The 13,806-nt window shown below is 46.2% G+C and overlaps 1 protein-coding gene across 1 annotated transcript; it reads right to left on the reverse strand.

Moving 5' to 3' along the window:
• Positions 1–5,704: 5,704 nt before the first annotated feature.
• Positions 5,705–13,535, reverse strand: LOC141083448 (nuclear factor 7, ovary-like). The gene is made up of 2 exons (XM_073567721.1): positions 12,278–13,535; positions 5,705–6,352 (listed from the first exon to the last, which is right to left on the reverse strand). Exons 1-2 carry the CDS (start codon positions 13,469–13,471, stop codon positions 6,311–6,313), a joined length of 1,236 nt encoding a protein of 411 aa, XP_073423822.1. The 5' UTR covers positions 13,472–13,535; the 3' UTR covers positions 5,705–6,310.
• Positions 13,536–13,806: the final 271 nt, after the last annotated feature.

Consider the following 13,806-nt stretch of genomic DNA (forward strand, 5'->3'; position numbering starts at 1 on the left):
AATAGAAAAGTAAAACTGTGTTTTGTTTCATTTATAATAAAGGATTTTTATTTTATATGTATATGGAGGTGCTGGTGTATACACAGGTGCTGGGGCTGATATACACAGGTGCTGGGGCTGATATATACAGGTGCTGGGGCTGATATACACAGGTGCTGGGGCTGATATACACAGGTGCTGGGGCTGATATACACAGGTGCTGGGGCTGATATATACAGGTGCTGAGGTTGATATATACAGGTGCTGGGGCTGATATATACAGGTGCTGGTGTATATACAGGTGCTGGGGCTGATATACACATGTGCTGGTGTATACACAGGTGCTGGGGCTGATATACACAGGTGCTGGGGCTGATATATACACAGGTGCTGGGGCTGATATATACACAGGTGCTGGGGCTGATATATACACAGGTGCTGGTGTATACACAGGTGCTGGGGCTGATATATACATGTGCTGGTGTATACACAGGTGCTGGGGCTGATATATACATGTGCTGGTGTATACACAGGTGCTGGGGCTGATATATACATGTGCTGGTGTATACACAGGTGCTGGGGCTGATATATACATGTGCTGGTGTATACACAGGTGCTGGGGCTGATATACACATGTGCTGGTGTATACACAGGTGCTGGGGCTGATATATACATGTGCTGGTGTATACACAGGTGCTGGGGCTGATATATACATGTGCTGGTGTATACACAGGTGCTGGGGCTGATATATACATGTGCTGGTGTATACACAGGTGCTGGGGCTGATATACACATGTGCTGGTGTATACACAGGTGCTGGGGCTGATATACACATGTGCTGGTGTATACACGGGTGCTGGGGCTGATATATACAGGTGCTGGGGCTGATATACACAGGTGCTGGTGTATATACATCAGCCCCAGCACCTGTATATATATCATCACCAGGTCCAGCCCTCTGAGCCCAGCACCTGTATACACCAGCCAGCCACCCCACTGCAGCCCAGCAGCACCTGTATACAACAGCCAGCCACCCCACTGCAGCCCAGCAGCACCTGTATACACCAGCCAGCCACCCCACTGCAGCCCAGCAGCACCTGTATATATATCATCACCAGGTCCAGCTCACTGATCCCAGCACCTGTATACACCAGCCAGCCATCCACCCCACTGGAGCCCAGCAGCGCCTGTATACACCAGTCAGCCAACCCACTGCAGCCCAGCAGCACTTGTATATACCAGCCAGCCACCCCGCTGCAGCCCAGCAGCACATGTATACACCAGCCAGCCAACCCACTGCAGCCCAGCAGCACCTGTATACACCAGCCAGCCACCGCACTGCAGCCCAGCAGCACCTGTATACACCAGCCAGCCAACCCACTGCAGCCCAGCAGCACCTGTATACACCAACCAGCCACCCAACTCCAGCCCAGCAGCACCGGTATACACCAGCCAGCCAACCCACTGCAGCCCAGCAGCACCTGTATACACCAGCCAGCCAACCCACTGCAGCCCAGCAGCACCTGTATACACCAGCCAGCCACCGCACTGCAGCCAGCAGCACCTGTATACACCAGCCAGCCAACCCACTGCAGCCCAGCAGCACCTGTATACACCAACCAGCCACCCAACTCCAGCCCAGCAGCACCGGTATACACCAGCCAGCCAACCCACTGCAGCCCAGCAGCACCTGTATACACCAGCCAGCCAACCCACTGCAGCCCAGCAGCACCTGTATACACCAGCCAGCCACCGCACTGCAGCCAGCAGCACCTGTATACACCAGCCAGCCAACCCACTGCAGCCCAGCAGCACCTGTATACACCAACCAGCCACCCAACTCCAGCCCAGCAGCACCGGTATACACCAGCCAGCCAACCCACTGCAGCCCAGCAGCACCTGTATACACCAGCCAGCCACCCCACTGCAGCCCAGCACCTGTATTCACTCACTCATCAGGTCCCAGACCTGTCCATCACTCCAATCCTGGCAAGCATCCAGTGATTATTGCAGGTGCGTGAAGGTCGGCCAGATGTCCTGAGTCTCTCCTGATACGTCAGCACTGGAGCAGAAGAGCAGAGCGTCTCTCTCCGCCCACAAAGAACATCCTGACTGCAATGTCAGACGTTTTTAAGCCCCTCCTGTGCCACTGACTGGTGGTGAGTGATGATGCAGCTGCTGCTGCTGCCAGCGCGAGCCTGCCTGTATAAAACCGCCATGCCCGCAGATTTAAAAGGGCCGGCGGCAAAAATTTAAAACGGGCCGGTGACAGCATCGGTGGTGGCCAGATGAGCGGGCGCCATCACTCCAGCGGCCCACAGAGTCACACACATCGCGGCCCAGCGGGAAAATGCCCAGTTCGGCAGATTATCAATCCGGGCCTGGACCTACTGCTCCCAACTGGCTATAACGAACAGAGGGTAACTGAGCAATTGGATGGGCTAATTATATATATTGTGGCAGGGCTAAGGGTCGTGTAATCGATGGGAGATATGTGTCTCATAAATGGCTTGTCTCTATAATGTAAGGCAGAAGTAAAGCATAACAGATATTGTTATTGTTTTTGTTTGAAGGACCTGTGGTGAGGTCACAGTCAGGTGACCAGTCAGCTGCTGGGAACGTGGGTGTGGCTACAGCCTTATAATGTGGCCTGCTCCTGAACCAGGGAGTTGTGTGTGGGGAGGACTAAGCCTCCCATGTGTGCTGAGACTCCTGCTCTGAGTCTACAACTGCGGACATTTTGTGTTATTTTGCCTGAGCTAAAAGGCTATTTGTTTGCTGTTACGTTGCCTTGTGCGTTTATGCCGTGAATAAACTGCAAGCACTGTGGAAGAACCTGTCTCACATTTGTCTCCCGCTGCACCTAAGCGAGCCACATCCCCACAATATATATATTTTATTAGTAGTATGTCAATTACACTTCATTTGATGTCAAAAGAGATGAACAAAAACAAAATATTTAGAATAAATAAAGGCCGCTGCCTCCCAATTGTACCACAGTGGTCTCTATTGCACTATGTCCAAGATCAACCCACAGATAAAGTGGTAACTCAGGACAGGGTAGGCTAAAATAGATCAAATCTGCCTCATTACAGGGTGCAACTGAACATCACAATACTGCAGTAATCCAAAGTCACTGCCATTCAACCAGGCGCCATCTTTATCTCTGATGTTCTGAGTGAACATGAAAGCTACCATGTGCCTCCTGAGGAACCTTCATCGTGGGAGGGTAACGCGGCTGATTTAGCAGTCTAAGCTAAGTTTATCATAATCTCTGCTATTTGCTGATCTGATATTTGGCCATAGTGCAATATAGGGCTTCTTGCATTTGACCATATTTGAATGGCATTGGCTTTGGATCAATAGTATTGTGATGTTCAGTCGCACACTGTAATATTTATTTTAAAATATTTTGTTCTTTTCATTTCTTTATTATTATTATTATTATTTCTTTTGTCATCAAATGAGGTGTAATTGAAATGCTTCTAATAATTATTTTGATATGTTAGCCCGGCCGATTGCTCAGTTACCCTCTCTTAGTTATATACAGTTGGCTGGGAGCAGTCGGTCTCTGTGAATATGTATGTTCCTTTGTGTCTTCACTTGCTATGCATCACCTAAATATCTGCTGCGTTGATGCTCTTTTTCACTATAACTAATTTAGTTGTATCATAAATCTCCTTCTGGCACGAGTTGTTTGTTAGGTCTGGGGGTTATTAGTGAGCAGTCCAGGGGACCATAATCCTGGCTTTTCTGTGTTAATTATCCCTGTCTCTCCACCCCTTGGGTCAAATAGTGGGGGTGAAATAAAAGGGGATTTATAGGGTCATTAAGGGACAGTCGACGCTGAGCGGGGGCACCAATTTGCGTCCAAAACTAGGGTGTTAACCTTCGCTGCCAGGTAGGGACTTCTGAATAGGGACTGTGAGGGTTATGATTTCTCCCCTCCCTTCCTTTAATATCTCACCCCGTTACCAACTAAATAATCATCAACTTGTGTATTGTTTTTGGAATTTAGTCTTTCGGTGCTTGTGATTGGTGTTACAACTCTTTTTTTAGGGGGTATTTTTTAGTGTGCCCCTTTACCCCTGTGTATCCCTGGACTACTCAATTGTAGCATATTGAAATTGGACAGGCACATTATTGAACATCTATTTTTGGTTTATCTCTTATTCTGGTGTTTGTCCTTTATAAGTAGGGTTCAACAGGGTTTTTAGGGTCAGCCGCCATGGAGCGGGGGCGCCATTGGTTCTCAAGATGGTGTCAACCTCCGCTGTCAGGCAGGGGCACTAGTTAGGGTTTAATAGGCCTACCCAAACCCTCCTTTTCCTTTTTCTTTTTTTGTGCACCATTGTGTGACATTGATTAGCTAATTGGTTCCTTGGTTTTTCCATTTTTTGTATTTTTCGTTTTTTGATGGTGTTAATGTAACTAATAAAGTTTATTTTTTATGGCATTAGTTTTTTTTTAATTTTTCCTCAGACCAATTTGGTTATAAAAACACACATGTGACATGCACAAGTGTGAACACGTCAATCAGACAATGCTCACACCACCCACTAACTGAGACACAAAAAGAAAACACAGAATGACAGATTTGCAAAAATACTCTGCAATAAAAAATAGCAGTAATCAGCAAGTGCTGGATAACAAATACAGGGCATTTAGTCACCCATACTAGGGAACGGCCTGTCTGAATCCTGTTCATATTAGACACTGTTCACATGTTCAGGTTTTTAATATATTAGATAGGTACTGCTTCGATAGGGGTTACCTTGACGTGGTGGAGCAGCTTGTGTACATTTTTTTGCGCAAAAAAAAGTATCGACTAAATACCCTGTATTTGTTATCCAGCACTTGCTGATTACTGCTATTTTTTATTGCAGAGTATTTTTGCAAATCTGTCATTCTGTGTTTTCTTGTTGTGTCTCAATTTGGTTATAGTATAACATTGGGCCGAGTGCTCTCTGATAAACCGTCACATAGCAATACATAGTAATACCCTGATGGCGGCCCTATGTGTCTCAGTGGAGAGATGAGCATGAATTTTCCTCTCTCTGGTGACTTATATGGGAGCCCGGCAAGTGTAATCATCTGTATCCAGAGCTCCCATAGAAGAAACCAGAGAGAATTACATGTGTGACCACCTCAGCCCTGACGGTGACAACGCCATCATGTGTAAGATGAGAATACCTCTATAATGTCCACTGAACAGTCTTCTGATAATCGTTCCGGTTCTGTACATGTTATTTTCCATTGACGTCAGTGGGAGACAAACGCCATGAATAGAGCATGTGGGGATTTATAGAAAGAAACGTTGGGTATAAAGAGTTGTCCACTACTTTTATAATGATCACATATCCTTAGGATAGGCCGCCATTATAATATTGGGGGAGGGTGGAGCACCTGCCATAATATCATTACCATATCATTGTACTATGGCCTCCATAGTGGGCAGTGGCCAATAAGAGATGATCCTAATAGAGAGAACTGTAAAGTCAGGAGACACGACCTGTTCCCGGCCTCCTGGATAAAGAAATCCTTTAGGAATCGCCAGTTTCCGGGAAGTTTCAGGCAAGATCAGGGGCGGATGGGATTTGCTGACTCTTCCATGAGTCCGGATCGTCTCTTCTTCTTCTGGCCCTGGTGCGATGGCTGCCCGTGAGCCCCCTACAGCTACGCCTCCAGCCCCCACTATATCACAAGGAGACACGTGACAGAGTAGTAATATTACAGGAGGGGAGGACAGTTTATTATACCGAGCGGTTACATTAGATATAATACAGTGTGAGGATTACAGGAAAAACACAATCTCCAAAATGATAGAAAACCAGAAATATCCCAGAAGTGACCAACACGGGACATAACGACAACCCTTGTCCTGTGAGACAGAAAGGTGGAATAAGGCTGTCACACAGATTATTGTATGATGAGCAGTTATACATTCTCCTGTTACACTTTATCAATTCCTCACTAGGTGCGATATGTATAGGCCGCGTCTCTGCACCCTCGGTCCTATTGTGAGGCCCAGACTGTGACTGAGCTTCATAGGAAACTGCCAGTGACGGTATACAGCAATCCTGAGATTATACCGTATATACTACAAGCGAGCAAACGACTGCAAGACTGAAAAAGAAGGAAAAACTGAACAAAAGATATAAAAAATAGGAACAAAAAAACAATTCACATATTGTATCTTCCCAGTTACAAACAATAACAATTTAAAATATAAAATATTTCGTATTCCCGCATCCACAAAAATCCAACCTGTTGAAAATATAAAATTATTTCACCCGTACGGTGAACGTCATGAAGCCAAAAAGGAAAGAAATCAAAACTCCAGAATTTCTGTTCTTTCTGTCACCACAATTCCCTGAAAAAAATCAGTGAAAAGCGATCACAATATTGTATAGACCTGAAAATGGCAGCTATAAAACTACAGCTCATCATGTAGAGAACAAGCCCTGAAAAGTAAAGAAGATCTCTAAAAAGGGGGGGACACAGAGCAATTTATTTTCAGGCCACGTTCACACGTTGAGTATTTCGTGAGGATTTTTCTATCTTAGTATTTGTGACCAAAACCAGGAGAGGAACAATCAGAGGAAAAGTATAAGGCCGGGGTCACACTAGAGAGGAATACGGACGAGTGAGAGGCGCTAAAACCACGCATTAGGCTGGAGTCACACTAACCTGCGCAAAATACGGTCAGTATTTTACATGCGTAATACGGATGACAGACCCCTAAATAGTGCTCCGTATGTCATCCGTAAGCAAGGTGTGGTCGCGTATTTTGCGCATGTCAGCATCCGTATGGAATCCGTATGGAGAGATTTTCTCGCAGGCTTGCAAAATGGACATATAATGGAGCCCTATGACAGTTTTAATAAAGAAATGAAAGAATAGATATAGACACATAGAATAGAATAGATAGATAGAATATATAGAATAGATATAGACACATAGAATACATATATATATATATGTATTCTATGTGTCTATATCTATTCTTTCGTTTCTTTATTAAAACAGTCAGTGTGAGTTTACTGTATCGTGCACTGAATTGCCGGCTTTGCTAAAAGACACCGGGTGCGTATTTCTCGCAAGTCACACGTGTGGTCCGTGTGTAATCCGTATTTTTTGCGCACCCATAGACTTGCATTGGCGTATTACGGGCGTAGTACGCTGACAATCGCAGCATGCTGCGAGTGGCACGGAGCGTAGGATACTGAGGAGAAATATACGGCTGGTGCGAGGGACCCCATAGTGAATTATTGGTCCGTGTCTAATGCGTGGTTTTTGCGCCTCTCACGCACCCGTATTCCTCACCAGTGTGACTCCGGCCTCCGATTCTCTATGGGTTTGCTCCCATCAGCCGTATATTTCTCGGGCGTATTCTACGCTCCGTGCTAATCACAGCATGCTGCGATTGTCAGCGTACTACTCCCGTAGTACGCCAATGCAAGTCTATGGGTGCGCTAAAAATACGCATTACACACGGACCACACGTGTGACTTGCAAGAAATACGCACCCGGTGTCTTTTAGAAAAGCCGGCAATTCAGTGCGCTATACAGTAAACTCACACTGACAGGTTTAATAAAGAAACGAAATAGATATATACACATAGAATACATATATATAATAATAAATGCCCTAAGCAGCTTCCGGTTGTAACAACTTCCGTCCAGTTGTAACCGGTGACGTCACCGCACACCTCTTTCCATGTTAACCCTCAACACACCACTCCTCCTCAACACACACTCCTCTCACCTTTCACCATCTCCACTCACGTCCACTCACTCTTTCACTCCACATACGACCCTTTCTCTCACTCCGTCTCTCATACTCACGCCGTCATCGCCGCTGATCCACGACCCCCGCCATCTTCTTCCGCCGGTGCCATCCTGGATCCAGACGTCCTCCACGCCGACGACATGTTCTTGCGGCGACGCCATTTTGGATCGGCGAAATCCCGCGATAGTCAAGATGGCGTCGCCGCAAGAACATGTCGCCGGCGTGGAGGACGTCGGGATCCAAAATGGCGTCGGCGAAATCTCGCGGGATTTCACGATACTCAAAATGGTGTCGCCGCAAGAACATGTCGCCGGCGTGGACAACGTCTGGATCCAGGATGGCGCCGGCGGAAGATGATGTCGGGGATCGTGGAGCAGCGGCGATGACGGCGTGAGTATGAGAGACGGAGTGAGAGAAGGGGTCGTATGTGGAGTGAAAGAGTGAGTGGACGTGAGTGGAGATGGTGAAAGGTGAGAGGAGTGTGTGTGTTGAGGGTTAACATGGCAAGAGGTGTGATGCTATCGCATCCTCCCGATGCGATAGCATCGGGCCATAATCTAATATAAATAAATATATATATATATACACATACATACATGACATTGTGACAAACATATATATATTTATATTTCACAGAGTTCTTCATAACAGAATAACCGCTAATTCAATTGCCGGCTTCTATCAAATCATTCCCCAACCCGACATGAAATGACACATGGTTTACATTCAGTAAAGCATTTCATGTCATGTTTTTTTATATGTCCCTGACTAATAATTAGATGAGGGTTTGTGTGCAAAATTTGGGAGGTGTAGTTGTTATTTTAAGGGGTTAATTCGTTGTTAAATAATGCCTGGGATTCCCATAGCCCTGTAGTGGTGGCGAGTGGGTTAAGTTAACAAAGGTTTAATGTCACCACTCGATTGTAAGGTGACATTAACCCTTTGTTAGATTAACTCATTCGCCACCACTACAGGGCAATGGGAATCCCTGGCATTATTTAACAACAAAATAACCCCTTAAAATTACAACTACAACTCCCAAATTTTGCACACAAACCCTCATCAAATTATTAGTCAGGGACATATAAAAAAAACATGAAATGAAATGCTTTACTGACTGTAAACCATGTGTCATTTCATGTTGGGTTGAGGAATAATTTGATAGAAGCCGGCAATTGAATAAGGCTGGTTTCACATTTGCGTTAAAACAACGCTGCGCCCTGCGTCGTTAAGCCCCGCCCCGAGCCGGCTCCCTGCCCGCCCCATCCGGGATCACCGCCTACTTTCGCATTTGCACGCATGCGATCGGCGCACCCTATCTTTAGCATAGGGTGCGCAGATCATGCGCTGCCAGTGTGAAAGTAGCGTGCTGCGCACTTTTGACGGTGCGCCGTGCGCGGCGAAATGCAGCATGTTGCATTTCGGCGCGCACGGCGCACCGTCAAAAGTGCGCAGCACGCTACTTTCACACTGGCAGCGCATGATCTGCGCACCCTATGCTAAAGATAGGGTGCGCCGATCGCATGCGTGCAAATGCGAAAGTAGGCGGTGATCCCGAATGGGGCGGGCAGGGAGCCGGCTCGGGGCGGGGCTTAACGACGCAGGGCGCAGCGTTGTTTTAACGCAAATGTGAAACCAGCCTTAGCGACTATTCTGCTATGAAGAACTCTGTGAAATATAAATATATATGTTTATCTCAATAACTTGTGTGTATATACACTCACTGGCCACTTTATTAGGTACACCATGCTAGTAAGGGGTTGGACCCCCTTTTGCCTTCAGAACTGCCTCAATTCTTCGTGGCAGAGATTCAACAAGGTGCTGGAAGCATTCCTCAGAGATTTTGGACCATATTGACATGATGGCATCACACAGTTGGCGCAGATTTGTCGGCTGCACATCCCTGATGCGAATCTCCCGTTCCACCACATCCCAAAGATGCTCTATTGGATTGAGATCTGGTGACTGAGGAGGCCATTTGAGTACAGTGAACTCATTGTCATGTTCAAGAAACCAATCTGAGATGATTCGAGCTTTATGACATGGCGCATTATCCTGCTGAAAGTAGCCATCAGATGTTGGGTACATTGTGGTCATAAAGGGATGGACATGGTCAGCAACAATACTCAGGTAGGCTGTGGCGTTGCAACGATGCTCAATTGGTACCAAGGGGCCCAAAGAGTGCCAAGAAAAAATTCCCCACACCATGACACCACCACCACCAGCCTGAACCGTTGATACAAGGCAGGATGGATCCATGCTTTCATGTTGTTTACGCCAAATTCTGACCCTACCATCCGAATGTCGCAGCAGAAATCGAGACTCATCAGACCAGGCAACGTTTTTCCAATCTTCTACTGTCCAATTTCGATGAGCTTGTGCAAATTGTAGCCTCAGTTTCCTGTTCTTAGCTGAGAGGAGTGGTACCCAGTGTGGTCTTCTGCTGCTGTAGCCCATCTGCCTCAAAGTTCGACGCACTGTGCGTTCAGAGATGCTCTTCTGCCTACCTTGGTTGTAACGGGTGGCAATTTGAGTCACTGTTGCCTTTCTATCAGCTCGAACCAGTCTGCCCATTCTCCTCTGACCTCTGGCATCAACAAGGCATTTCCGGCCACAGAACTGCCGCTCACTGGATTTTTTTTCTTTTTCGGACCATTCTCTGTAAACCCTAGAGATGGTTGTGCGTGAAAATCCCAGTAGATCAGCAGTTTCTGAAATACTCAGACCAGCCCTTCTGGCACCAACAATCTTGCCACGTTCAAAGGCCCTCAAATCACCTTTCTTCCCCATACTGATGCTCGGTTTGAACTGCAGGAGATTGTCTTGACCATGTCTACATGCCTAAATGCACTGAGTTGCCGCCATGTGATTGGCTGATTAGAAATTAAGTCTTAACACACAGTTGGACAGGTGTACCTAATAAAGTGGCCAGTGAGTGTATGCATTTTATGTGTCTATATCTATTATTTCGTTTCTGTTAGAAAAACCCTGTCATAGGGCTCCATTATATGTCCATTTTGCAAGGCTGCGAGAAAATCTCGCCATACGGATGCTGACATGCGCAAAATACGCGACCACACCTTGCTTACGGATGACATACGTGGCACTATTTAGGGGTCATTCATCCGTATTACGCCTGTAAACTACGGACCGTATTTTGCGTCGTTTAGTGTGACCCCGGCCTAATAGAAACACGTCACCACTTCTGTATTATCACCCACTCCTGGTTTTGGTTTATAAATACTGATGGAAAATACTGACCAAATACTGGTTGTGTGAACGTGGCCTAAGGGGAGGTTCAGTCGAGAATATAAAAAATCGTCAGATTCATCCAGAAAAGTAGAACGATAATTTTCTCACTTATCATCCTTCCGTGTACAATTCGTTTTTTACAGCAGCAGCTATTAACCATTTAGTTTCCTGTTACAGAATTGTAATGTACCCGTAAAGATCGAACGCTATACTGTGACGTGTGATTTTTTTTCTAGCACACCCATAGACATGAACGGGGGAGTCTCTGTGCCATGGAATAACATTGGCCCAAGTGTGGTCGGGTGAAATATAACGTCGTGTCCAGGAGCCCTGAGGGTCGTTCTCCAGACGGTCTTTTTGGTATGAATGATATTGGTGAAAAATAACAGACGGTGCCAGGAACAATGTCGGCAGGTGAAAAATATCACAGCATGTGCGAGTTTCTTGTGGAAATCAGATTAGACTCATCCACTCAAATCTATGGGTGCGGAAAAAAATAAAAATAAAATGTGATGCCATACAGCGCCACGGTATAGGCAGAAATTTGTACGGATACATTGTAATTCTGTAACACAGGAAACTGTAAATGGTTAATAGCTGCTGTAAAAAAGCAAATTGTATATGGAGGACAAGTGAGAAAAAGATCGTCCCACTTTTCTGCATGAAACTCTGAATGATTTTCTATACGGTTTTATGAACCTCCCCTAAAACTAATAACAGTAATGATCCTGGGGGGTCGTCCATAATGGGGTCCACAGATCACATGACCTGTTATATTAACTGTTCAGCCAGATCCCCCTCCCTGTGATGTCACCGGTCTCTGGGCAAATATCTTACAGCAATTATTATTGTTCAGCTGCAAATTCTAATCCAGGCATCACCATAAATTGATGGGTGAACTACAAATAACGCAGCATGAAGGGGCTCGGAGAAGGCGGCAGTGAAGGTGTGTAAGTGTCTGATGGGGTCACACAGCTCATAAAAGGACAACTGCCCGGCCTCATAATCCAGACAGATCCTGACTCTATCACTGGAGATCTTGTCAGGTAACCGGATCTCTTTACTGCCATGTATCACTGAACACTGATTATTATATATCCACAAACCCCAGGACTTGTTATTATATCCAATCAGTGACTGCTGCCCCCTCCTGTCTATACTGGGATAACACATCCCCACCATCCACAACACTGATCTACTGATCTCCACTTCCCAGTAATGTCGCCCTGAGGTAAATCCCCTCCTGCTGATCACCTGATAATCCTGGAATCTCTCTGCTGTTTCTGGACGATTCTGCTTCTCTCCTGTCCAGGTCGCAGTTTTCAGGTTGTCTGATATATGGAGATTATTAGCAGCTGTGGTTACATCCAGTAATATGTCTGCAGGACCCTCCACATAGATCCCGCTCCTTATACCTGATATTACCTCACATAATGTGTGTAATGTGTGTGAGATCACAGCCACATCCAGGTCATCTCCATCATGGGGCTGTTTATCATGTCCCCCTGTGTCCTCACCACCTCCCTCCTCCTCAGGATCACACAAGTCACCGGTGTCTGGTTCCTGTAGGACAGTCAGTGGATCCGTCATGTTACACAGCTCCTCAATGTGTCTCATCTTCCTGGACAGCTCGTCCTTCTTTATTTCCAGCTGATGGATCAGAGCAGACAGTGGCAGTGACTCTTCCTTTTCCTGCCTGGAGATCTCACTCAGGACCTTCTTCTCCAGGTCCTCCACCCGTCTCCTGATGTCTGTACACAGGGCAGTGACTCTCTCGGCTTCTCCAGCTGCTTTTTCTTGAGCTTTTCTCCTGCGTTCCTCCAGACTCCGGACTCTTTCCTCAGTCTCCTTTCTCTTTGTGATCAGTTTCTGGAGAACATTTGTCAGTTTCTCCTTCTTCTTCTTTGAGGCCTCATCCAGCATCTCCACCCGATGTCCTCGATGTTCTCCGGCCAGACTGCAGGACACACAGATACAGATGGCATCCTGAGTACAATAATACTTTATAAGTTCCTTATGGACAGAACATTTCCTTTTCTCCAGAGAAGTGCTGGGATCAGATAAGACGTGTTCTGCTGATTTGCTGTGAACTTTCAGGTGTTTATCACACAGAGAAGCCTCACAGTGTAGACAGGATCTAACAGCAGGTACCGGAGAGTCCACACAGTAAGTGCAGCAGATCCCGGTGATCTCCTCTTGTTCTTGCTGAGTAATCAGGAAACGTTCTGCGACATTATGGAGATTTATGTTCCTCATCAGTGCCGGCCGCTCCTGAAACTCTTCTCTGCAGTCAGGACAGGAATAAACTCCAGACTCGTCCTGTGTATCCAGCACACGATCAATACAGACCCGGCAGAAGTTGTGTCCACATCTCAGCGTTACAGGGTCCATAAATGTAGATAAACAGATGGAGCAGAGCAGCTCGTCTCTCAGATCAGCAGACGCCATGGCTGACGGAAGAAGGAAGAAACGAAACTGGAAGTGTCTAATGCTGGACAGAGGACAAAGTTGTAGTTACACCCAGTCACTTAACCCTTTATTTCTTCTTTCCTAAAGCGATAACTTTTTAATTCTCCAATCAATATAGTCATATGAAGGTTTGGTTTAGTAAGAAGGTTGTATGGGTAAATACACAATTTTGCTGCACGTATACTGTACTGACTGATTATTCTTTGTTGGGGGGGGGTGCGTCATTAAATGAAAGAGCAGCAATTCTGTCTTTTTTTCTTTTTGCAATACTTGTTTTAGAATATTTATCTCCAGGGCCGGCGTCAGCACCCGGC

This window comes from Dendrobates tinctorius, unplaced genomic scaffold, assembly GCF_039654945.1.
Source record: "Dendrobates tinctorius isolate UK_male_01 unplaced genomic scaffold, ASM3965494v1 ptg000020l, whole genome shotgun sequence".
Taxonomy (NCBI): Eukaryota; Metazoa; Chordata; class Amphibia; order Anura; family Dendrobatidae; genus Dendrobates; species Dendrobates tinctorius.